The sequence below is a fragment of the Ursus maritimus genome, unplaced genomic scaffold (assembly GCF_017311325.1).
Source record: "Ursus maritimus isolate PB19 unplaced genomic scaffold, ASM1731132v1 scaffold_15, whole genome shotgun sequence".
Taxonomy (NCBI): Eukaryota; Metazoa; Chordata; class Mammalia; order Carnivora; family Ursidae; genus Ursus; species Ursus maritimus.
The window spans coordinates 21,735,267-21,758,897 of NW_024423897.1; the positions used below are offsets into that span (position 1 = coordinate 21,735,267).

At 45.5% G+C, this 23,631-nt stretch overlaps 2 protein-coding genes across 3 annotated transcripts in view; one reads left to right on the top strand and one right to left on the bottom strand.

Annotated features, from left to right (window-relative positions):
- The window catches only part of SLC36A1 (solute carrier family 36 member 1), a 136,361-nt gene that overhangs the window by 48,492 nt on the left and 64,238 nt on the right, over positions 1 to 23,631 (bottom strand). The window lies entirely within an intron of this gene.
- Positions 1 to 23,631, top strand: part of FAT2 (FAT atypical cadherin 2) — a 60,785-nt gene that overhangs the window by 27,597 nt on the left and 9,557 nt on the right. The window contains exons 11-19 of the mRNA XM_008692484.2: positions 351 to 504; positions 2,353 to 2,586; positions 4,729 to 5,112; positions 7,068 to 7,282; positions 8,252 to 8,389; positions 8,984 to 9,127; positions 11,696 to 11,893; positions 15,118 to 15,928; positions 19,283 to 19,428. Of these exons, the coding sequence (XP_008690706.2) occupies positions 351 to 504; positions 2,353 to 2,586; positions 4,729 to 5,112; positions 7,068 to 7,282; positions 8,252 to 8,389; positions 8,984 to 9,127; positions 11,696 to 11,893; positions 15,118 to 15,928; positions 19,283 to 19,428 (2,424 nt within the window). The remainder of the gene's footprint in view (positions 1 to 350; positions 505 to 2,352; positions 2,587 to 4,728; positions 5,113 to 7,067; positions 7,283 to 8,251; positions 8,390 to 8,983; positions 9,128 to 11,695; positions 11,894 to 15,117; positions 15,929 to 19,282; positions 19,429 to 23,631) is intronic.

A 23,631-nucleotide genomic window follows, 5' to 3' on the forward strand; every position in this document is an offset into this window, starting at 1 on the left:
CTCATATCGGGCCCATCTCATCAAACTCACCCAGAAGCCTCAAAGAGTCCCTGTGGAGTAGGTGGTAGCTGGTCCTTCTAGTGTGGGTTTTCAGTGGTGGAATTTCTCTCATTCTGTCTTTTCTGACTAGTCCTCTTGTCATCCTGCTCCTTGTTTTTAATCTCCATTTCCTTGCATGTTTCATCTTATTCTCTCTGTTTCACCCCTGCCCTGTTTCTCTCTCTTTCCCTCTCCCCATCGTGCTCTCTGATCTCTCTCTCTCTCTGCTTCTGTCTCCCTCTCTGTCATTTGGCTTCTCTCTCGATCTAGATGTATCTCCCACAATCTCCTTCTTTGTCTTCCATTTCCAGCTTCTCTACACTGGCAAAGTCAGTGAAGATACATCTCCAGGACACTTCATTTTGAAAGTTTCTGCAACAGACTTGGATTCTGATACCAATGCTCAGATCACATATTCTCTGCATGGTCCTGGGGCAGATGAATTTAAGCTGGATCCTCATACAGGTGGGTTTCCTGAGCTTCAGGATCAAACCAAGAACTTATTAATGAATAACAGTGCCCAATACCATGCTAGGTTCCTTGGAGAAGAAACAGGGATTCACCTATCCATCTATCCATTCACTCAGCAAACATACTGGCACCATGTACCAAGCATTGTACTAGATGGTGGGGACGTAATCAACAGACAGATAAGAACTGGGTCTGTGGGAAAGGTAGTCATTGTATCAGTGGTTTGAAATGTGCTGAGTTAAGAAAAAATGCAGGATGCTAAGGGGAGGTTTGACAGGAGTGGGGAGGGAGGCTTGGGAGAAGAGTTAAGGGAGTACTAGGGATGGATACTTAAGGCAGAAAGAGAATTTATACACGGACTTTGTTTTAGGGAAGAGTATATACATCTGAGGTCCTGATGGAAGGCCAGAAACTGGTGCACAAAGGGGAGGAGAGAGGCCAAGGGGTGGGGGTGGGGGTGCAAATCCCTCCTTTAGAGCCATTAGAGAATTTAGGCAGGTGAGCTTCATGGTCAAGGACATGATCTCAAGATGCATATGTTGCAGACCTCAATGTATTATTGTAAAAATCCCAAGAGATGAAGTATATAGAAGTCTAGCTCAGATCTGGCATATAATAAGAGTTCAGTAGATATGGTTGCCATTGTCATTATTATTAGAGGACAGAGGTGGAAGCAGAGAGCCCTGCAGGGTAGACCACCAATGCCTAGGAGAGGTTGGGCTGTGAGAGTCTGGTGGAGAAGACAGCGTGAGTCTGCTTCCTTTGGAAGAGCAGCCCCACAGTGGGATCCCTGTCTTGCTGCTATGGGGGAGGGCGTGGGGACAGGCAGCTCAGAAGGCCAAGGTCACAGAGGGCCAGCTGCTGAACTTGACTTAGAACCAGTAGCTCAAAGGATGGCTTGGAGATTCCTGAGCTGGGAGGTGGCAGGTGAGAGTGGTGTCCCAGGAAGCTGTCTGGACAGATAAGAGACAACATTGTCCTTTCTCATTCCAGCATGGGCATGCTGAGTCACCCCAGGTAGGTTACCTAATCTCTCTCTGATGCTGTTTTTTCAGCTGCAGGATGATTGGTGGGGTCTTAAAAAAAAAAAAAACTGGGTGGTTTTTCTCAATATAGAAATAATACATGCTCGTTGTACAAAAATACAAACACTGTAGGTGTGTATTATGCAGAAATTGGAAAGTCTATATGATAACCAGCCCCTCCTCAAAGATAAGCACTCTAGAATACTATTTTGTGACTTGTTTTTTTTTTTTTCTTCACATAGCAACACCTTGGAAGTAATAACAAGGCATTACATAAAACTCTATTGTAATTCCTTCTGGGCTGCACAGTATTTTACTGTATGGCTAAACCATAATATATTCAACCAGTCCCTTTTTGAGAAAGACATACAGGGTCTTTTCAGTATGCTGCTATTATAAACAATGCTGCAGAGAATATCTTTATATACATATTTTTATCCTTGGGTGGATTATTCCGTAGGATATACTCCTAGATGTGTAATTGTGGACCAAAGGATAAACACATTTTATGTTTTGTTAGAAATTGCCTCCTTGCCCTATAAAAATGTTGTGCCTCTTTGTAACTTGTTGGTGAGGATCTTAAATTGATGATATGGTGGTGGAGCGCATTTGGAGAATTAGGGAAGTAGGCAGGTGTGGGACTGAACTCCTTTCCTAACTGTATGTAGGCAGGACTGACCCTTTTTCTCTGACCCCTTTTTGTCACAGAGTGACAAAACCCTGTGTGCCTGTGGTTGTCTTGCATAGATACCTACAAGGCAAGTGCTGGAGTAATGTCCCCCAGGGAAAGCTCACCTGCTGTCGTTTCTCCGGCCAGGGGAGCTGACCACCCTTACACCCCTGGACCGAGAGAAGAAGGATACGTACAGCCTTGTTGCCAAGGCAACGGATGGAGGTGGCCAATCATGCCAGGCAGACGTGATTCTCCATGTGGAGGATGTGAATGACAACGCCCCCCATTTCTTCCCCAGCCACTGTGCTGTGGCTGTCTTCGACAACACCACAGTTAAGACCCCTGTGGCTGTGGTGTTGGCCCGGGATCCTGACCAAGGTGAGGAGAAGGATTGGAGGCCATTCGCTCACAGGGTCACCTGGGGTGAGGGTTTGGTTCTTTGTGTATTGATCTGGGATGCAGCAAGGACTCTGCCTCCTTCCTGAGTCTATGAACACTCACAAGAAGAAAATGTTTGCCCACAAACCACATACCTAAGTGCTAGGTGACAAAAGATTTGGGCAATGTTTTGAGGCTGGTACAGGGCCTTTCAGCCTCATTGTTTCTCACTGGCTCTCAGGCCTGGAGCCCTTTCAATTCTGCCATTTGCCCTCAAGGACATTTTAAATACAACATCTAATCTGAAATACACCAATCAGAACTATTCAACTCCAATTAATTTGCCACAAGAAAGGAATTTTTGGCACAAACTCTACTAAGCCTATTAAGTTTTAATCCATTTTCTATACAATAAAGCAGCATCATTTTCAGTATTTTCCATTTGAATTTTAATGACATTATTTGCACTAGAGTTAATTCCTTTTCTTTAGAATTTATAAGGCAAATTAGGTATTTGTTCCATATTGTACCAATTATAACTTCTGCTACCATAAAGCATTTTTTTGTGTGTGCATATATACGTGTATATATATTTATATATATACAGCACATATGTCCAATTTTCTTGAGTTTTAGCTTGGCATTGAAGGAGATGTGAGATTTTTGGAGGGATGTAGGGGTTCTAGAGAGGGCAAATAGAGCAGAGGCATCTAAGGCTATTAGGCCCTATAGTGCTCACTAGCTAGTACTTGAACACTTCCAGGGACAGGAGGCTCCCTACTTCATAGGCAACTACTCACCTACCTTCCATGGTACCTCCCTACTTCCTAGCAGCTCCCTACTGACCTTCTGTGGTACCTCAGATAATTATCAAGTGCTACCTATTTTGAGCTGGCACCCATCAGTCCTGGTCCGGCCCTTTGTAGTCATATACATCTTCTAGACTTCCACCCACGATGGCCCTTCCAAGGCTGGGAGGTGGTGATTATCTGCTCCAGCCCCAAGCTTTCCTTTCTGGGTATAGGAGATCTAGTTTCTTCAATAACATGCTTCTACTCACACCTTCTTTCTAGGACACATCCAGTGGCCTTGTACCAGTTTACCACTAATCCTTCAAAAGTGTTATTATTCTACTCCAAATATTCCACCCAGATATTCCAATGTCGCCTGACCAGAAGCTCCCTTTCTCTAGAAAAATTATGGTCTTTCCAGAAAAATGTATATATGGGGGAATTGCATGGTATGCACATTTAATTTATGTAAATTCCACTATTCTAATTGGCAGTTCCTGCCACCATTCCACCACAAGGGTGTGTATCTCCATGTCTATATGAGATGTGAGACCCTCAGCCTCAGGGCATGCCTTCCTCCGACTGGGTGAGGATCTCACTGCTAAGCATTCAGTACTGGTGTTCTTCATACACAATGGCCCCTACTGCTTCATCTCGTACACAACCAAAGAACATAACAGAATCTGAGCCAAGACCTTTCCATGGGTATGTGTGTTTCCTTAACTTTTTATTTTGACATAATTATAGACACCTAGGAAGTTGCAAAAATAGTACTGAGAGGCCCCTGCACCGCTCAGCCAGCTTCCCCCAATGGTGGCATTTTAGCTGTCGCAGGAAACTGGTAATGGGACATTACTGGTAACCAGACTATAAGCCTTATTCAGATTTCACTAGTTTTTATATGCACTCATTTGAATGTGTGCATGTGAGCACATGTCTGTGTGTATAGATCTATTCAATTTTATTCAATTTTAACTCACATAGAGCGTCGTGTAACCACCACCACCATCAAGATATAGAATTGTTCTATCAAACCAAGGAACTAACTCGCTATTGATGGTTTTGACCTCGCACAAGTTTCATTTTATGAGCTGGCCCTGGACTCTAATCCCCACGTAAACATTTTCAGATAATTTTATAGGTTTGCAGATGCCCCAGCCCCAGAAGCTTTCTATGAGGCCTTGAACCCCCTGGTGAAGAATCTCCCACTGAAAGATTCTCACTCTTAACACAGCCTGAGCATATTAGCCTTTATGGGGACCCCAGGCCCTCCTGCGGCTAGAAAGTTCACTGCAGGTGGGGTCAGAGGAGGGTCTCTCAATATGAACCATGCCCTTGGTCTCCCCAACAGGTGCCAATGCCCAGGTGGTTTACTCTCTGACGGACTCTGCTGAAGGCCATTTTTCCATTGAGGCCACCACGGGTGTGATTCGGCTGGAGAAGCCACTACGGGTCAGGCCACAGGAAGCACTGGAGCTCACTGTCCGTGCCTCTGACCTGGGAACCCCGATACCACTGTCCACTCTGGGCACAGTCACTGTCTCAGTGGTAGGCCTTGATGACTATCTGCCTGTGTTCCTGAACACTGAGCATAGTGTGCAGGTACCCGAGGACGCCCAGCTTGGCACAGAGGTGCTGCAGCTGGCCACCCTCACTCGCCCCAGCGCCGAGAAGACTGGCTACCGTGTGGTCAGCGGGAACGAGCAGGGGAGGTTCCGCCTGGATGCCCGCACAGGTGAGCCAGTGCCTGAGGCAGCCCCACCCCCTACATGCACCTGCACACACAGGGTCTTGGGGAACACTGACTTCTTCACATATGGGGTGTGTGTACCCCATGCAGACCCTCCCAGGGCAAAACCCTTTGGTTCGTTCTTCATGCTGTATCTCTCCAGGTCCCACGTCCCTCTTCCACCATGGGGCCAGCTTATGTGGGGAACCCCTTTATTCCTTCACGTCCCCATCCAGGATGTTCGGCAATGCACTCTCCTCTTACAGTTTGTAGTTTCATGGTCCCAGCTCAGGCCCAGCCCTTGGAGGCTGAGGCCACTCTCTGTCCTTGGCTGACGAAGCACTTGCTGGAATCTGGGGCATAAGCTTCCCAGGGCAGGGCTACCTGCTTCCCTCCTACAGCCCTCCCCAATTATCCCAGAACCCCCGATTCTCCCCTTATTCTCATGAAGAGAACTAGGAAACGGTCTCTTCTTTCCTCTTAGCCACAGAAGAGTCTAAGTCAGACTCACAGAACCTCGTGGAAGGGCCTCAGAGGCTGCCCAGGTCAGATTCCTCCCCAAAGCACCCTTGCAATCATACTCTCTACCTCCTAGAGCAGCTGTCTTATCGTCAAGCAGTATTTTTTAATGGTTTACTATGGAGACTCTAAACATATAAAACAAATAGAGAGGACAGTGTCATGAACCCTATGTTCCCATCACCCAGCTTCTGTAATTGTCAACGTATGCCCGTCTGATTTCACATTTGCCCTTTGCCACCACCCCCACGCATACATATTGCATTTGGTTGACAGGCAGTATTTTAAGTTAATTTCTAACATTTTCCTCTCCCTTTCTATTCCCCCCCACACCTAACTAATGAAACTTGGGTTATGTGTCAGGCAGAATTTTTTCTATTTTGGATTGACTAGTAGCTTTATCTTTTTGATGTCATATATCTCTCTAGCCCCTATATTTCTTATAAATGACATTTGGATTAAAGACCTTGATCAGGTTCAAGCTTAATTTCATGGCAACAGTGCTTCATGGATGATGCTGGGTTGTAGTTGGCACTCTGTTGGGAGGCATATAAAAACTGATAGGTTTTCCTGAGGTTAAGATTGACAATGGGCTTGCATGTTGTCAGCCTGAGCCATCCATTATAGAGTTCTTCATCAGCTGTCCTTCTCATGGTTTTAGCAACCTTAGATGATTATTTCCTAGATACATTATTTCATTAGGGGCGGCAAAATGGTGATCTTCTGATTTTATCATTCCTCATTTATTTACTAACTGAAACTCTTTCATAAAGAAGAGTTTTCTACCATTAAATATTTGGTTATCCAGGAACAGCATGATAAATCCTTATTTTTTTCCAAATTTCAGAAAAATAAATCTATGCCCTAGCAGTTCATTCAACAATTTTGGGTATTATAAAACTCTTTATAATCTAAGTTTTGTCATTTACTAGCTGGGTGAACTTGGGCAGGTCACTTACCTGTTGGGAGCATCAGTTGACTCACTTAGAAAATGTGAACCACAGTTGTTCCTACTCTACAGAATTATTATTGATCTACATGAGAAAGATTTAATATTATAGATTTAAAGGAGACTTCAACGAAATATTATAGAAATAAATGAGGGAAACACTACTGTTGAGATGGCAATAACGAAAATGAGAGGAGATGGAGGGGGAGGGGGGGAAGGTAATGGGGAAACAAAACAAAGAGGGTGATGTAAAAGATGAAGGATAAGATGATGGAGGAGATGAAAGAGATGATGGACGACATGGTGGAGATGATGGAGATGGTGGAGGAGAAAATGGAAGAGATTATGGAGGAGATAGAGGAGATGATGGAGGAGATCTGTCTGTCCCAACCCTGTTGAGCTGCCTCTCCTGGGGTTTGGCTCAAGACCCCTCAGACCTCTGCCTTTGCAGTCCCAAATGCTTCATTGCTCCCATCATCTCTTGTTTCCTCAGGGATCCTGTATGTCAACAAGAGCCTGGACTTTGAGACAAGCCCCAAGTTCTTCCTATCCATAGAATGCACCCGGAAAGGCTCTTCCTCTCTCAGTGACATGACCACAATCGTGGTCAACATCACTGATGTCAATGAACACCGACCCAGATTCCTTCAGGATCTGTACAGCACAAGGGTCTTAGAGAATGCCATCATAGGTGACGTCGTGCTCACAGTAAGGACCCACAACTTTGCCCTTTGGGGGGCATGGACTTGGATGGGTTTTTATCCCCCCCCCATGTCTACAAGCATGGGTTAGTTTATCAATTTATACACAATACACTTAACTCTGACTTGCAGCCACTTGGCCAAACTGTTTCTCATGACAGAGGGTCTCAGGGCTATGTTTGATAAGGTCTAGATCAGGTATTGATAGAACGGGGCATAGGAGAGACCCCAGAGGACTACCGGAGGCTCCAAGGTCTGGGAAGGGCCTGGAGTATTAGTGTTGTGCAGGGGGAGAAGCACCAAATAACACCTCTTTGCATTTAAACATGTAATTGCTCCCCACTACATAGAGTGAAAACAAACTCTGTATGCCCATATTTAAGGTTCTCTATGACCCCTCTTTATTCTGCCTTCTGGTCTTATCTCCTTCTACTCTCTGACATGCATCCTATGCTCCAACCACACAGGAAGTTGAGCCTTTCTTTAAACAGTCTCTGCACTTTCACACATTCTGGGTTCAAGCCTGGAATATTGGCTCCATTCCCAGAAGCCCTCCTTATCCTTCTGAGGCTTATGAATGCTTTGCTAATCTTCCCAGGTAGAATTTACCACCTCATTCTCTGTGCTCTCTTAAGGCTGATCATACTTTGCCCCAAATTAGAATTACCAATAAAATTAGACATTAAACTTCCTGTGTGCATATTCATTTTGGCACATCCCTCACCTACTACTTCAGGACCTAGCACCCTGCCAGTATGAGTGAATGAGTAAATGAATGAACCATGGCATGCTGAAATCTATACTGGGATAGAAAATGAAGACATTCCTTTGGTAGGGATGACTGTGGTCCAGGGACTGCCCGCCTAATGGGAGTCATTGGAGTGGGGACATAGCTGTCTCCTTGTACTCCTAGGGGCCAACATTCCTTTCTGGTCCCTCTTGCCCTAGATTAACAACTACCCTCCCTCTGCTGCAGGTGTCAGCGACTGATGAAGATGGACCTGCAAATAGTGCCATCACCTACAGCCTGATAGGAGGGAACCAGCTTGGGCACTTCTCTGTCCACCCCAAGAAGGGGGAGCTACAGGTGGCCAAGGCCCTGGATTGGGAACAGGTGAGTCATGTGGGAGGGGCCCAATCTAAGTTTATCAGAGCAGAGATATGGCCCTGATGCAGGTCCAGAGGATGAACTGTGGTCAACACCCCTGCTGACTTCTCCAGACTTGTACTCAGTGTCCCACACTTGTTTTCCCTGTGTGGTCTCTGTGGTCTGTGAGGCCAGAGGCAGGAGAGGACTAAGTGACCCTTAACCTTGACTGGAGGAGCTCAGGCTAGCTGCTTACTATTGACCAGGAATCATTAGATCATTATAGTAAATTATCATTTATTGAGCACAGGATCTGTGCCAGGAACTTTGCTAAGTGCTTTGTATACATTATGCCATTTGGTACTTAAATTAATCCTAGTGGGTGGGTCCTGATATCCTCACAGATGTTTAGTCATCTTCCCAAGTTCTCACAGGTGGTAAGCGGTGGAACTGGAAATCAAACCTATTTCTTCCTGACTCCAAAACCTGGACCCTAAAATAGCATGGGTGGGTAATGGAGTCGGGCATAGGGGAGTGTCTCCATCTTATTTTTCTGAAAACATTAGTTGGGGCAGAACTGAGGGGTCTTATTGCTAACTCTCCACTGCCATCTTGCTATAGACTCCTAGCTATTCCCTGAGGCTCCGAGCCACAGACAACGGGCGGCCTCCACTGCATGAGGACACAGACATTGCTATCCAAGTGGTTGATGTCAATGATAACCCACCGAGATTCTTCCAGCTCAACTACAGCACCTCTGTCCAGGTACACTTGAGCTTCCAAAGACATCCTGAAGCCTTCCTCCCTTCGTTTCCCTCCTAATGGATGGTGCTCACCACCGCTATCAGTCTACAGTGGCTGTGACCTTGACACTGATATCCCTAATGGCAACACAGCCTGCTAAAGGGGACTATGAATTACGGAATTAAAAATAATCAGGCACTGTGCTAGGCACTTCCACATCCATTACCTCATTTGCGACTCACCCAGCTACATGAATCAGGTAGTACAGTAGTCCCCCCTTATCTGTGGTTTTGCTTTCTGTGGTTTCAGTCAGGCTGACCCCTCATCAACCACATTCCAGAAGCTGATGTTCCCTAACATATCATCACAAGGTCCATAGTAGCCTAATGTACATCACACATTCTGTGTGCCTATGTCACTCATCTCACTTCATCTCACCACATAGGCATCTTATCATCTGCACATCATCACAAGAAGAATGGGGGAGTACAGATATTTTGAGAAAGGGAGATCACACTCACATAACTATTATTATAGTATATTGTTATAATTTTCTATTTTATCATTAGTTATTGCTGTTAATCTCTTACTGTGACTAATTGATAAATTAAACTTTATCATAGAGATGTATGTATAGAAAACTCAGTATAAATGATGTGATACTATTCATGGTTTCAGGTATCCACTGGGAGTCTTAGAACATATCACTGTGGATAAGGGGGCCTACTCTGCCCACTTTACGGATTTTTTAAATGGAGGTACAGAAATGTACCATACCTAGGGGCGCCTGGGTGGCTCAGTCGTTAAGTGTCTGCCTTCGGCTCAGGGTGTGATCCTGGCGTTCTGGGATCGAGCCCCACTTAAGGTCCTCTGCTGGAAGCCTGCTTCTTCCTCTCCCATTCCCCCTGCTTGTGTTCCCTCTCTCGCTGGCTGTCTCTATCTCTGTCAAATAAATAAATAAAATCTTTAAAAAAAAAAAAGAAATGTACCATAGCTAAAATGTGGCAAACTTGGGATTTAAACCAGATGATTTTCCAGATCCCTGAGCTATTTCCATCATACCAATGGTTTACAAATGGGATCTGGAGATTGCCTAGGGATTCAATAGGAATTGTGACCATAAGATGTGAGGGAGTTGAGGAAGAGGATAGGAAGGGAGAATCCTGGGTCCTGCTATGTATCAGCCAGAGTCACTTCACTTTTACTTCTTTGTATATTATGAGTATTAGTTAGTTAGGATTCTTTGGCTGCCAATAACAGATTATCTGACTAAAATGTCATTAAATAATAAGGGTTTATTATTTCATATAACAAAAGGTGTGATGGTATTAAGTTCTATTCCAGAACTGGTTATTTTGGCAGAAAAACAGTATCACAGCTTTGGGCTAGCTTCTCTGAAATTCCCCCACCTTCATTCTCATGGTTACAAAATGGCTGCTGCAGCTCCAGCATCATATCCTTGTCTAACCATCTTCAAAGGCAAACAGAAAAGGACTCCCGTCCCCCACCCCGGCCCCAGGATCTATTTTTATCAAAGAAGAAAGCTTCTCAGAACCCTCACCTGGTTGACTTCTCCAGTGATCAGAACCAGATTACATGATCACCATTAAACCAAAAACTGGCACAGGGAACCAGATTTTATAACTGACTTAGACCAATTATAATCTCCATCTCTCTCCTTTTTTTTTTTTTTTTGAGAGGGAGAGGGAGAGAGCATGAGTGGGGAGAGGCAGAAGGAGAGAGAGAATCTTAAGCAGCCTCCATGACCAGTGAGCAGAGACTGAGGCAGGGCTCAATCTCACAACCCTGAGATCAGGACCTGAGCTGAAATCAAGAGTTGGACACTTAACCGCCTTGAGCCTCCTAGGTGCCCCAGTCCATCTCTTCTTAATAGGGCACATCTTTTCTGAGGATATTGCTACCCCACACCTGAACAAAAGTCGGGTTTTGTAAGAAAGGAAGGGAGGAATGTCTGTTGGATAGGCAACCATTAGTTTCTGTCCATAAGATTGTTTGTAGATAAAATTTTGTTGCAAAAAAGACAGTTAACAACCATTGTGCTATAGATACTTAATTCCCACACTATAGAACAGAGACTTGAACAGTACCCAGGGAATCAATTTTTCTTAGTTGAATGCTTACTCATTTTTAATTTTTTTCGTTGAGTTGTGTGTTCCATTGGTCTTCTAAGCAGGAAACCATTTATAGGTGTTCAGTTGACCCTATGAATCACAAAAGTTCCGCATAGATCCCAGGCACTAACTAATTTATATACAAGAATTATCAGCTATGTGACCTTGAGCAAGTCACCTTCTATAGCATAAAGGGACTCTAAGGACCCTTCCTGCCTTAATGGGCTTTGTTTCTAAGACCCAGCACTGCCCTCAGGAAGCTCCTGATTTAGACTGGCGAAGCTAACAACAAATTCACAGGCTGGCAGAATGAATGAATGATAGCTCGAAGTTCAGACATAGCCTGAGAGCAGCCACAGTGCTGAGGACTCATCACAGATAAGGGGATCCAGAAAGATGCGAAAGGAAAGACTGGAGCTCATTTTGCTCTTTGATTTCCTGGCACGCTCTGTCTCAGGAGAACTCACCCATTGGCAGCAAAGTTCTGCAGCTGATCCTGAGTGACCCGGACTCCCCAGAGAATGGTCCCCCCTACTCATTCCGAATCACCAACGGGAATGATGGCTCTGCCTTCCGAGTGACCCCTGATGGATGGCTAGTGACCACTGTGGGCCTAAGCAGGAGAGTCCAGGAATGGTATCAGCTTCAGATCAAGGTAAGAGCTGGGTTGGGCCACTGCTGGTAACCACGGGGACAGTAATGTGCTGGCGAAAGCACTACCAGTGCTTGTATTATTAGGAGAAAATGTACAGAGCTCTTCCTAGGTGCTGGGGACTGCGCTAAGTGCATCACATGCATTACTGTATTAAACCCTCACAACATGCTTTAGGGAAGGGCAGTTAGCACCCCCACTTTAGAGATGTGGTAACTGAGGCACAGGGAGGTTGAGTGACTGGTAGTAATACTACCAATAAGTGGCAGAGGTGGGTTGCTTCAGACCAAATACTCTGACCCTGGAGCCTAACCTCTGAATTCCTGCACAGCTTCTGGGCAGAACAATATCCTCACCCTGGCTCTAACTCCTTGAGTTTGGCCAGGACAGCTCTCTGAACCTCACAGGAACTGGTGTGTGGTCCAAAATGGAGAAGATATATACATGTTTAGGGGTCGTGGTGGTATTGCAAAGGGTAGAGTGAGAATAGCCAAAGGTAAGTGGTCAAATGGTATTTAAACATTTGTTCTTCATTTTATTGTTTCAAAATCCCTTTCCTAAATCTCAAGTCCTAGTGAACCCTGTTATTCTGTGAACTTCTCTGGGCTCAGGATGATATATCTATTCATTCATCCAGCTAGCCAGTCAGTGATTTGCTAAGTCTTTCAACAAATATTGAGCACCCATCCTGTGCCAGGCCCTATGCCTGCTGCTAGTCATATAGCAAGGGGAAGTGAGGGGATGATCCCTGTCCATGTGGGCTTTTGATTCTAGTCATGGAGATAAACAATAAGCAGATGAAGAAAGAAAGCGATGAGAGGCTCATAAGGCACAAGGGAGCCATATTCAGAGTGTGGCTGCCATCATGAGGAAGGAACATTTGAGCTGGGACCTGAGGAGCCAGCCATTTGAAAAACATACAGGAGAATGTCACAAGCAGGAACAAGATAAGCCAACATCTTGAGTTGGGAAGGAGCTTGAAGTGGATTGAGATGGGGCCAATATGGTCATCATAGTGATCTTAATAGGAATAAAGCTGAAGAGATGGGTTGTGTGGATCATGGAGGCCTCATAGCTTGGGTGACCATACTACTTGAGGTCTACACTGCGTCACACTTGAGAGGGAGAGAAGCACTAAAAAAAGTTTGGCGATCACCAAGCCACAACAGGATCAATCGGTAAAAAATCAAGACTGATCTGGGCAAACCAGGATGTACAGCCACCCTAATTATAAGCCTTGCTAAAACTTTTAGTATTACTTCCAATTCCAGCTGGAGAGAGTGGTGCAGAAACCTTGAGCTGATAATGAAGATGCAAGAAGTGGACAGACTAGGGACAAGCTCTGCATGGAAATAACCAGGAGTCGGTGATAGACTGGATATGGGGAGAGAGAGAAGAATCAGGGGTGATTCCCAGGTTCCAGACTCTAGTGAAGACTGTGCGGTAGAGCCATTGCTGAGGCTGGAAGGATGGTGAGGTGGGGAAAGGACACGTTTATGGGGTAAAATGAGGACTCCGTTTCACACATGTCACCTTTTAGGTGCCCATGAGACATCGACATGAAGGTGTCCAGTAGGTAGTTGGGAATGGGAGTCTGCAGCTCAGGGGACAGGTGTGGGCTAACACAGAGGGTTCTCAAAGCTAAGGGCATGGACATGATTGCTTAGGAAACGATGAACTCTGTCTCCTGATCCAGACATAACTATCGGCATCACCGTCTCTTGCATTTGGCTTGTATGTCTGCTTTTGTTCACTGGGAGGCACTAGACGCCAGCAAAGAAACGGACTATGGACACAAGCTCAGATTCTGCTCTGGCCTTATCTGCTGTATGACCTTAGGCTAGTTACTTGACCTCTGAGCCTCAGTGATAGCTTTTGTAAAATGGGAGACTTTGTGGTATCTATCTCATAATAAAGGTTAGGGTTAGGGTTGATATGATATCTCGTATCATGCATCAGAAGCATTAGAAGTGACCAGGCATACAGTCTGCACTCAGATGATGCCAGCTATATGTTATACTTAGCAGCAGTATTAATTACTGTTGCTGCTATTGCTATCCCACCTTTGTTATACACAAATCCCAGCACTAGGTGTAATTTCACAACTTGTTCACTCACTCAAAGCACTGCAATACACGTGAACAAGGTATTANNGTAGGGAAAGTTGTGGAGACCCCTGGTGACAGCTGTGAAAGTGATAAAGTCACTGAAGAAAACTTCGTCCTTGCTAATCTGGAAAGTTGCAGGGACGCTTGGCAAAATATGAAAGGAAAAGGCATTTTTTATTTACATTCTTTTCCTTGCTTAACTGAGGTCATAGCATGGCCTTGTTAAAACCTTCCATGGCTTTTCATGGCTCTGACATAAAACCCGACCTTGTGCTCCTCAGCCCATCAGTGACGGGGCGGCCTCCCTTGTGCCCCACTCTGGCCCTCAGCCCTGCCCACTCGCTCCAGCAGCCGTGGCCCTTCTGCCCCATCGAGCTCACCACATTCTTTCTACTCTGGGGCTTGACACTTGCTGTTCCTTTTGTCACCTCCGCTCCTCACCTCTTCTCATCCCTTAGGACTCAGTTCAAGTGTCACCTCATCCTCAAGTGTCATGACTTCCCTCCTACCTGATCTGAGTTAGGACCCTTTCACTCTTCAGATCTCTGTCCTATGCTCCATGTATCTCCTTTACAGCACTTTATCCATGTCTGACATTCTCTTGTTTATTTAGTAATGTACTGATGGTCTCTTTTCTCCCGATCACAGCAGAGGGCCTGGCCTGTAGAAAGCACTAAGTACTTGTTGGCTAGCCTGAGGAAGAAATGCACACCCTGACCCCAATCACACAGTAAAGGGGAATCCCAAAGACAACCTCCTTAGGCTGACAGGGGCCACAAAGAATGCATACTGGAATCATGAAGAGACATTTGATGACTCACTTAAAGAAAGAGACAGAATGAGGTACATTGGAGAGGAAGGAGGTGTGAGTGTGAGTGGCTGGAGAGATTTAGGAAGAGGCTCAGAGAGCTGTCAAGATGAGGAAATGGAGTTAAGTTTTACTGTGTGGTATGGAATATAACTGCCTCCACAAGACCGTCAGTGCTTTGGAGTTACTGTTCTCTTTTTCGATTGTGATGTCTCAAGCAGAGAAACGTGGCTGCCCCAGGAGGCCCGGACTCGTTTGGGCCACAGACAGCTGCAGTCCTGTGGTAATGGCAGTGCTTGTTTTGCCCACAGGTGTCAGACAGTGGCATCCCTCCCCTCTCATCTTCGACGTCCGTCAGAGTGCATGTCACGGAGCAGAGCCACTACCCACCCTCTGCCCTACCGCTGGAGATCTTCATCACCATCGGGGAGGAGGAGTTCCAGGGTGGTATGGTAGGCAAAATCCATGCCACAGACCGAGACCCACAGGACACACTGACCTACAGCCTGGCACAAGAGGACACCCTGGCCAGGCACTTCTCAGTGGGCGCACCTGATGGCAAGATTATCGCCGCCCAGGGCTTGCCTCGTGGCCGCTATGCATTCAACGTCACAGTTAGTGATGGGACCTTTACCGCCACTGCTGGGGTCCACGTCCATGTGTGGCATGTGGGGCGAGAGGCTCTGCAGCAGGCCATGTGGATGGGCTTCCACCACCTCACCCCGGAGGAGCTGGTGAGCGACCACTGGAGGAACCTGCAGAGGTTCCTCAGCAACAAACTGGACATCAAACGAGCTAACATCCACCTGGCCAGCCTTCAGCCTGCAGAGGCCACAGCTGGGGTAGATGTGCTCCTGGTCTTTGAGGGGCATTCTGGAACCTTCTACAAGCTCCAGGAGCTGGCATCCATCATCACTCGTTCAGCCAAGGAGATGGAGCACTTGGTGGGAATTCAGATGAGGTCAGCCATGCCTGTGGTGCCCTGCCAGGGCCCCAGCTGCCAGGGTCAAATGTGCCAAGAGACGGTGCACCTGGACCCCAGGGTGGGGCCCACATACAGCACAGCCAGGCTCAGCATCCTGACCCCACGGCACCGCCTGGAGAGGAGCTGCTCCTGCAATGGTGAGGAACGGGCTTCCCCAAGACAATCAGCACTGTAGGGCTCAGCCAGACTGACTGTAGGGATGGAGATCCCAGGGAGGCCCTATGAGGTAGTTACAGGGGAGTTTTAGCAGGGCTAAAGGCCACAGGCCACCACGGGATAGGTATTGGCCTCACAAAATCTAGTCATGGAATAGCACCCTACTCCTGGCCACTTTCTGGGGTTCCAAAAATAACGGTAAGGATACAAGAGGCAGTTAGCATGATGACTGAAACCCCAGAGTCCGGCATCAGACTGCCTGGGTTTAAATCCCAGCTCTGCCACTTGCTAGCCAAGTGACCTGGGAAAATTATCTAGCCTCTCCTTGTCTTTGGACTGTTATAGGGATTAAATGAGTGTTAAATATCAAGGACTTGTTTAGAAAAGTGCCTGATACAAAGAGAGGAAGCGGTCACTAACATGAGTTACTAATAGTACTACTATTATTACTATAGCCATATGGCTATAACCTCAAGACTTAGCTCAGATTTTAACTCCAGCTCCATCTCTTACTAGCTGTGTAACCTTGGGTTGGTTACTAAATCCTCTGAGCTGTAGATTCTCATCTATAAAATAATGAAAATATTATCATCTGCCTTCTGGAGTTGGTTTGGGGAGTAAATTACTTAATGGATATAAAAGCACTTAACCTTTGTCTGGCCCATAAGGACCTGTCCGTGATGGCTGTCATTCACATGGTAGCAGTCATTGCTAGGACTCTGCCATGTGCCAGGCATTATATATGTTACCTAAACTGATTGTCACCAACACCGTACGAAGCAGGGTTATTAGTTCCAACTACAGTTGAAACTGAGGGATGGGGTTTCTTTTGGTTTACCTGAAACTGCACGGGCTCCAGTGAAGGTCTTGGTATCTAAATACCTGTGTGTCCCACGCTAAAGCCTGAGCTCTTCGCTGCACTCCATAGGGAGTCAGTTTCTTCCTGCAGATTCACCCCAACAACCCTGGCATCAAGAATCCATACCCTGGACCAGCTCAGGAGCATTGGCAAAAGGAAAATGACATTTTCTCCAGTTCATCATCACCCCCTGCCTGGCCTGGCCTACCCTTTATGGGTTCCCCCTGTTCTTTCTCTAAAGATTTGTGCATTTTCTCCAGGTCCCACTGTATTTAGGTTGGGTGAGTTGCTCTTGGTGCGTGTGTGTTTATGGGGCGGGGGGTGGGGGTGTTTCCCTTCAGTGTCTCTTGCTCCAGAGTTGCCCACAAGGAAAGCTGTGATGGCTGAAGGTTCTCTCTTGGTCACCTGGCAAAAGACACCAGAGGGTCTAAAATCCATGCTTGTGCCACATCATCTGGGGAGTGTGGTTTTAAAGAGACTTGCTCCTGTGTGTCACCTCCAGAGTGTATTATTTAGAAGGTCTTGGGGGAGGCCTAGAATTGGCATTTTTTATGAAGTTTTTATTTTAATCCCAGTATTACAGCATACAGTGTTGTATTAGTTTCAGGTATACAATATAGCGATTCAACAATTCTGTACCTCACTCCGTGCTCATCACGATAATTGTACTCTTAATCCCCTTCACCTATTTCACCCATCCCCCATCCACTCCCCTCTGGTAACCATCAGTTTGTTCTCTATAGTTGACAGTCTGTTTCTTGGTCTCTCTCCCTCTCCCTCTCTCTCACTCTTTGTCTCCTTGGAATTGGCATTTTTTAACCAGCACCTCAGGCAATTCTGAAGCAAGTGGTCCAAGGGCCGCACTTTGAGAAATACTAGAGAGGCTGGCTCTCCAATCACCAGAATCACTTGGAGGAGAGGGTTTTGTTGTTTTTAAAAACATTTTGGTGAAATACAGCATGCAGAAAGGCCCATGTGCCATAGTGTACAGCTCAACTAGTTTTCACAAACCAAATACACCCGTGTAACTGGCACCTATACCAAGGGTTACAACTTGACCAGCTTCTCAGGAGCTCCCCTGGGTCTCGCTTCCAGTTGCTACACCCACTGTAGGGAGATTTTTAAAATGCAGATTCTCATGCGCCTCCAGAACTACTGAGTCATACTCTCAGAGTATCTTAAAATTCTCTCCAGCTGATATTCAGCCAGGTCTGGGAATTCCTAGATGATCCAGATCATCTTCAATATCCCATCCAGTGATGACCTACTACAATGGAATTGCCCACAGCAGAGAATTTTATTTTATTTTTTTTAAAGATCTTATTTATTTATTCGACAGAGATAGAGACAGCCAGCGAGAGAGGGAACACAAGCAGGGGGAGTGGGAGAGGAAGAAGCAGACTCATAGTGGAAGAGCCTGATGTGGGGCTCGATCCCAGATCGCCGGGATCACGCCCTGAGCTGAAGGCAGACGCTTAACCGCTGTGCCACCCAGGCGCCCCACAGCAGAGAATTTTAGATCTAATGTAGGACAGACTCTTAGGATCTTGAAATCCCATGCGCCTTGGGCTTCTTGGCTCTTCCTTCTCTTCTTGGCTTTTGTTCCCTCTCTTCAACAATCTGGGCTATCTGGGGCCTATACAGCTCCTCCTCTTGCCTTACCATTGATAAGCCTATTCACATTGAGGTTTTAGGGATTTAACAACTGAACTCACTTCTGGGGAGGATAGTGCTTAATATATATAACACAGCATTTCCCAAGGCGGGCCTGCAGAATGCTATTTCCTAGGGCTTGGAAGAGGTGGTCCACATAAGAGGGTCCCATGGCCAAGTAAGCTGGAGAACGTCAAGTTGAAGTGGAGCCTCCTGACTCTGCAAATATGTGCTAGCAGTTGCTACAGGGGGTGCACATGCGGGACTTCACAGAACTTTGCACCCCTTTCTTGATCACAGTGACTCTCGACCTCTCAGCAGCGCTTTACCTGGTTATGCGCTTCTCCAACGGTTACACTCCAAATGATGAAGGGAGATCTTGAGGCAAATGACCTTTGTGGTATTCTTGAAATCACACATATATGCAGAATCCTCTCCAATTCTGCCTCCTTCTTCCCCCCAGTGATGTCAGAAATAACACAGAAACTATGTAGGATAGAAATTTTGATTTCCACACATTTCATTGGTAACATTTCTGGCTTGATTCTTGCTTTCTTAATGGTTTGAGCTCATAGTTCTGACTCAAGCTGGGACCCAAGCCAAGGGTCTCTGGGGCCAAAAGAAGGTGTGCAGGGTGATGGCCTCTGTCTGGCTGCATGACCCTAGACAGGTTATCCCCTCCCTGCACCGCCCACCAAGAAGCCTCACTTCTTCATCTATAAAATGTGAGCAAGTCACCCAAGGATTGAATGAGACAAAGTCAGTTCAAGGACTCTGTGGGGACCTCTTCATGTGGAGCTGACATCTCTGGTTGCTTCTACAGGTACTGCCACAAGATTCAGCGGACGAAGCTTTGGGCGGTACAGTCTTCCAGAGGCAGAGAGCTGGCATATCCGTTTCCGCCTGAAAACACTCCAATCACAGGCTATTCTTCTGTTCAGCAATGAGACAGTGTATGTCTCCCTGAAGGTAAGGCACTGCCAGCCTGAGAGATTTCATGTGGGCATGCCAGGCTAGGGAGGTGTGGACAGCCTGAGGAACAGCCATGAAACCCAATTTCTGGCAAAGAAAACCCTGCGTGGTTTTCAGGGATGCTGTGTGTGACTATGGGGTTAAGACACAAGACACAAGACTTCCCAGTTGTGATGGCCCAAGCCCCCCACCCGGAGATATACAGCCAAAGACAACGAGTTGGGCTGCTCTGTGGGAGGAGAGAGAGCCTAAAGACAGAGGGAGAAATGGGAGGCCACCTAGTCATGGTGGGTTTGTTTTTTGTTTTATTACCTTTTTGTGTGTGTGTGTGTGTGTGTGTGTGGATGTGAATCTTTTTTTTTTATATAATAATATTTTTTATTATATTATGTTAGTCACCATACAGTACATCCCTGGTTTTTGATGTGAAGTTCCCTGATTCATTAGTTGCGTATAACACCCTCCTTAGTACCCATCACCAGCCTATCCCATTCCCCCACCCCCCTCCCCTCTGAAGCCCTCAGTTTGTTTCTCAGAGTTCTTTTGCCGAGTAACAGACCAGTGTTTTCCAAGATGGGTGGGAGGCTGGCTACCACTGGGGTGCTCAAGACTACAAACCTGGCATTAAGTTACATGGAATCACATGTAACTTAAAATGAATTTCCTTTCTCATGGTCTTTTAGTCCTGATTACATCTTGTAGAACGTCTCGGTTTGCCTGCCTGATTTTATTTTATTTTTTTTAATGAATCAAATTTATGTTTATTTTCATTTTTTTATATTTTTTATTATATTATATTAGTCACCATACAGTACATCCCTGGTTTTTGATGTAAAGTTTGATGACTCATTAGTTGTGTGTAACACCCAGTGCACCATGCAATACGTGCCCTCCTTACTACCCATCACCAGCCTATCCCATGACACATCTCCAAAGGCAAGAGAAACAAAAGATAAAATGAACTTGTGGGACTTCATCAAGATAAAAATCTTCTGCACAGCCAAGGAAACAGTCAAAAAAACTAAAAGGCAGCCCCCGGAATGGGAGAATATATTTGAAATGATGCTTACAGGTAAAAGACTGGTATCCAAGAATCTACAAAAGAACTCAAACTCAATACACAAGAAACAAATAAACAAATCATAAAATGAGAAAATATGAACAGACACTTTTCCAATGAAGACATACAAATGGCTAACAGACACATGAAAAAATGTTCAAAATCATTAGCCATCAGGGAAATTCAAATCAAAACCACACTGAGATACCACCTTATGCCAGTGAGAATGGCAAAAATGGACAAGGCAAGAAACAACAATTGTTGGAGAGGATGTGGAGAAAGGGATCCCTCCTACATTGTTGGTGGGAATGCAAGTTGGTACAGCCACTCTGGAAAACAGTGTGGAGGTCCCTTAAAAAGTTGAAAATGGAGCTACCATATGATCCAGCCATTGCACTACTGGGTATTTACCCTAAAGATACAGACGTAGTGAAGAGAAGGGCCATATGCACCCCAATGTTCATAGCAGCATTGTCCACAATAGCTAAATTGTGGAAGGAGCCGAGATGCCCTTCAACAGATGACTGGATTAAGAAGATGTGGTCCATATACACAATGGAATATTACTCAGCTATCAAAAAGAATGATTTCTCAACATTTGCTGCAACATGGATGGCACTGGAGGAGATAATGCTAAGTGAAATAAGTCAAGCAGAGAAAGACAACTATCATATGGTTTCTCTCATCTATGGAACATAAGAACTAGGAAGATCAGTAGGAGAAGAAAGGGATAAAGAAAGGGGGGGTAATCCGAAGGGGGAATGAAGCATGAGAGACTATGGACTCTGGGGGGAATGGGATTGCCTGCCTGATTTTAACACCTCCAACACAAAAGCCAGTCTCCCATTCTGACAAAGAACAAGCAGACTTTGGCAGTTAGTTAGAAATTAATTATTCAATAAATATTTATTGAGCATCTGCAAAGTGACAGGCACTGTTCTAGGTGCTTGGGTCTCATCAGTGAATAACACAAAAATCCCTCTTAGAGCTTTCACCCTACAGGGGAAGACTGACAATAAACATAAACATAATAACTCAGAAATTATAGTTTGTCTAAATGTGGTAAGTGCTTTGGCTTAAAAAAAAAAGATTAAGGGGAATCAGGACTGTGGGAAGTTGCAATTTTAAGTAAGGTGATCAGGGAAGGCTTCACTGAGTTGGCAACTGAACCATACTATGAAGGGGGTAAGGAAATTAGCTAGGTAGACATCTGGAGGAACAGCATTCTAGGTAGAGGGAATAGCAATGCAAAAACCTTTTGGTAGGAGAATGCTTTGCATGTTTAAGGAAAAGCCCAGATGTGTATATGCCGTGAGTAAAGTAAGCAAGGGAGACAGTAGTAGTAGGAGTTGGGGTCAGAGATACAATGGGATGAGGGAATAGCAAGTTCTCATAGGCCATTGAAGGACTTTGGCTTTTATTCTGAGCAAAATGGAGGGCATGAGAAGGTTTGAGCAGAGAACTGACATGATGCAACATATTGAAAAGGGTCATCATGGCTCCTGTGTTGATAAACAACTTTAGAGAAACAAGGATAAAAGCAGAGACCCACCCACGAGGCTACTGCGATAATTCAGGTGAGAGATGGTGGTGGTCTAGATCAGGGTAATGAGTGAACTGGGAAGAAGAGCTGAGATTCTAGATAGATTTTTGAAGGTAAAACCAACAGGATTTCCTGATGAATTGAATGAGGGCTGGGAGAGAAAGCAAGGAGTAAGATTTGGGTCTCATTAATTAGAAGGAATGGAGTTGCTGCCAACAGACCTGGGGAAGGATATGGGTAGAGCAGGTTTGGTTGGAAGATCAGAAGTTCAGTTTTGGAGATGTAAGTTTGAGATGCCTATTAGACTTCCAAGTGGAGCTGGATAAACAAGTCTAGTGTCTGTGAGAAAGGTTTGGGATAGAGATGAAAATCTGGGAGCCTTCAGCATATACTTAGTATGGAAAGCCATGAAACTGGATGAAATCACCAAGGAGTGTAGATTGAAAAAAGAGTAGATCAAGGATTCATCCTTGTGACACTCCAAATAGAGATGTCTGGGGGAAAAGAAAGATACAACAAAGGAGACTGAAAAGGTGCAACGACTGATGTTGGAGGAAAACCAAGAGTATTGTATCCAGGAAGCTGAATGAAGAACACGTATCATGAAGGAAGGAGTGACCAGCTGATAAAGTGCTACTGAGAGGTCAAGTGAGATGGGAAGTGATATTAATCATTGGACTTGGCAACATGGAGGTCACTAAATAACCTGGCACCAGTGGTTTCAGTATCATGGTGGGTGAGGGGGGGTGGAATTTTGCTGCAAAGAGGGAGCAAAGAAAGAAGGTGATCTCTGGTGGTAGAAGTGGGTTCAACACAACTTAAGATTAGAGCCTTAACAGCATGTTTGTGTGATGACTGGAATGGTAGAGAATGAACAAACAAAGATGTAGGGAAGAGAAAGGAGTGTCAATGGAAACTTGTCCTTGAGGAGGTAAGGGGGTGGGGCCGAGTGCATGAATGGAAAGACTGGCTTCCACCAAGGTGGAGAGATGTAGTGGTAAGAGTGCCTGCAAGTCCCCACCTGATTGCTGAGAGCAAGGATGAGGAGGAGAGCATCAGGGGTCCGAGGAGAGAGAAGTTGTGAAAACAGTCAAGTGGGAGAGTAAACCAAGGAAGAGAGCACCATAATTAGGGACCACGAAGGGCTCATTTGAAGCTTGCAGCCGTGAAATTAAAGGGAGGTCGATAATCAAGGTTGCGTGTTTTCCTCCAGCTATGTGGGTTTCCCAAGTGAGTTCTTTCAAGTAAGAGAGGGCAGGAGTTTGGCTATGGAATTTAAGCTGGATGAGGAGAGGGGTGAGAACCTTATAGAGGTTGAGAGACAATGAAGAGATGGTGCGACCAATGGATTTGTGGTACTAGCTAAGTGAAAGGAGTGATTTAAGGACAATGTTTTGAGTCTACATACTGTAGTAACAGTAAGTTTCCTTTTTAAGTAACTAACTGTATAGGTAGTGTTCAACCAGGGCAAAATTGGGAGGTGATGTACAAATGGCTAACTTCTGTAAAACATTGGATTGGATTTTCAATTTCACCCAGAGAAAGCTCTATGCAACCCAGAGAGACAATAGTTGTCCTACCTCTTGGGGTGAAGTAA